This window comes from Austrofundulus limnaeus, unplaced genomic scaffold (assembly GCF_001266775.1).
Source record: "Austrofundulus limnaeus strain Quisiro unplaced genomic scaffold, Austrofundulus_limnaeus-1.0 Scaffold397, whole genome shotgun sequence".
Taxonomy (NCBI): Eukaryota; Metazoa; Chordata; class Actinopteri; order Cyprinodontiformes; family Rivulidae; genus Austrofundulus; species Austrofundulus limnaeus.
Window position 1 is genome coordinate 395,875 of NW_013952799.1, and position 1,524 is coordinate 397,398.

The 1,524-nt window shown below is 36.1% G+C and overlaps 1 protein-coding gene across 1 annotated transcript in view; it reads right to left on the minus strand.

Moving 5' to 3' along the window:
• The window catches only part of atf6b (activating transcription factor 6 beta), a gene marked incomplete in the record, with an annotated part of 21,054 nt that extends 19,926 nt beyond the window's left edge, over positions 1 to 1,128 (minus strand). The window contains 1 exon segment of the mRNA XM_014023942.1: positions 841 to 1,128. Within this exon segment, the coding sequence (XP_013879396.1) occupies positions 841 to 913 (73 nt within the window).
• Between the last annotated feature and the right edge of the window lie 396 nt (positions 1,129 to 1,524).

Below are 1,524 nucleotides of genomic sequence, written 5' to 3' on the forward strand. Positions count from 1 at the left end.
GTTGTTCATTTCATTTCAACCAAAACAAATATGTAGCTGACCTCAGAAAGAAGGTATATAAAATAAAAATAATGTAGTATTTTGCACAACATGCCGCTGAATGTGTTTTAATTCGTGTAAAATTATAATGGCAAATGCTTAGCTTAGATAGGGAAGAGCCAGTATTAAATATTTTAAAGATTATTGAAGTTATTCAAATGCATCATTTTGTAAAAACAATTATTATATCAGTAGGGTAATCCGTATTTGATGCTGTTTAAATTGAACAGACAATTGATTCCCATATATTTTCTAAGGTTTTGTAAGGAAATAACGTTTTATAATCATGGTTGATGTCCAGGTAAATTAAAATTAGTTTTAGTGAGTGAGTGATGACTGGCACTACATGTTAAAAAAGGTCAACAAACCAAAGTGAGCACAGCTCGAAATCACCTTTCACACACTATCTAAACAAAGACATTAAGTGTAGACTTGAAACGTGAAAGTAAAAGCAGAAAAAGTCGATATTTTAAGTGTAAAAAAATAAGAAGTAGTTATATAAAATGTGTCATCACGTTTCAGCAGATAAAACACGCATGTCCGGGTTTRAGGAAGCACGCTCACATTGACGCAGAGACCGCGTGCATTTGATCTTTTTCACCCATTTCTCGAAAATAATTAAATAAAATACTTTACGTCTTAAAGACTGAGCTAAAAGTGGGGAGATGTTTATAAATAAGGATGCTAAGTAGCTGTAACGCCCAGCGTTAGCATCGCCGACGCAGCTACATCCGTATCACGTTAGCTTACATTGCTAACCTTTTATTTATTCAACTTATAAACGCCGTACGGTTAACTCACCCCAGTCTTCGCTCGTCAGAAGGTTATCGGCAAAGAATCGGGTGTCCAAATCAGAAAGTAAATCTGTAGCCATCGCCACAGAGGCGGTGTGTTCGGAAAGCACGACCAGTCCGGGCAGAGCGCAGTCAAATCAGGCGAGCTCACGATGATGAGAAAAAAGCTAGTTTTATCATCAAGCTAGCGCAGCTAAATCAAATATCGACTTCATTTGCGCTGTAAATTATCCAGGAATTTAAATATAGGAAATAGATATTTATAATCAACAGTCGACAGCTCTTTTCGTTTGATTTGCAAATGACAGACAAGGAAACGCGTTTTCCCCCAAATGTTACCGCCTACTTAAAAAAGTCAGCCAATAACTGTGAAGCCAACTGTGATTGACATAAAAATCAACCAATTAACTGACTGATAGCGTGTGATTGGTCAGTTAGGTAGCCAATTGTAAAATAAGTTTGCGGTGTCATCCCTTTAACTATGATTTAGACCAATCAGATGCTGGTATTTTGACTGACAGCCAATGTGAACTAATTAACAAGGTTTATTTTTAGATAGACAGATGTGTTACCCAATAACTGACAAACAGAACAAAACATTTTTTGAGAAAATCACGTGGATTCGAGAATTGCTGTAATAACACTGGACTGATTCAGATTCACTGAAATTATAAGAAGCTGTTTAACCCAG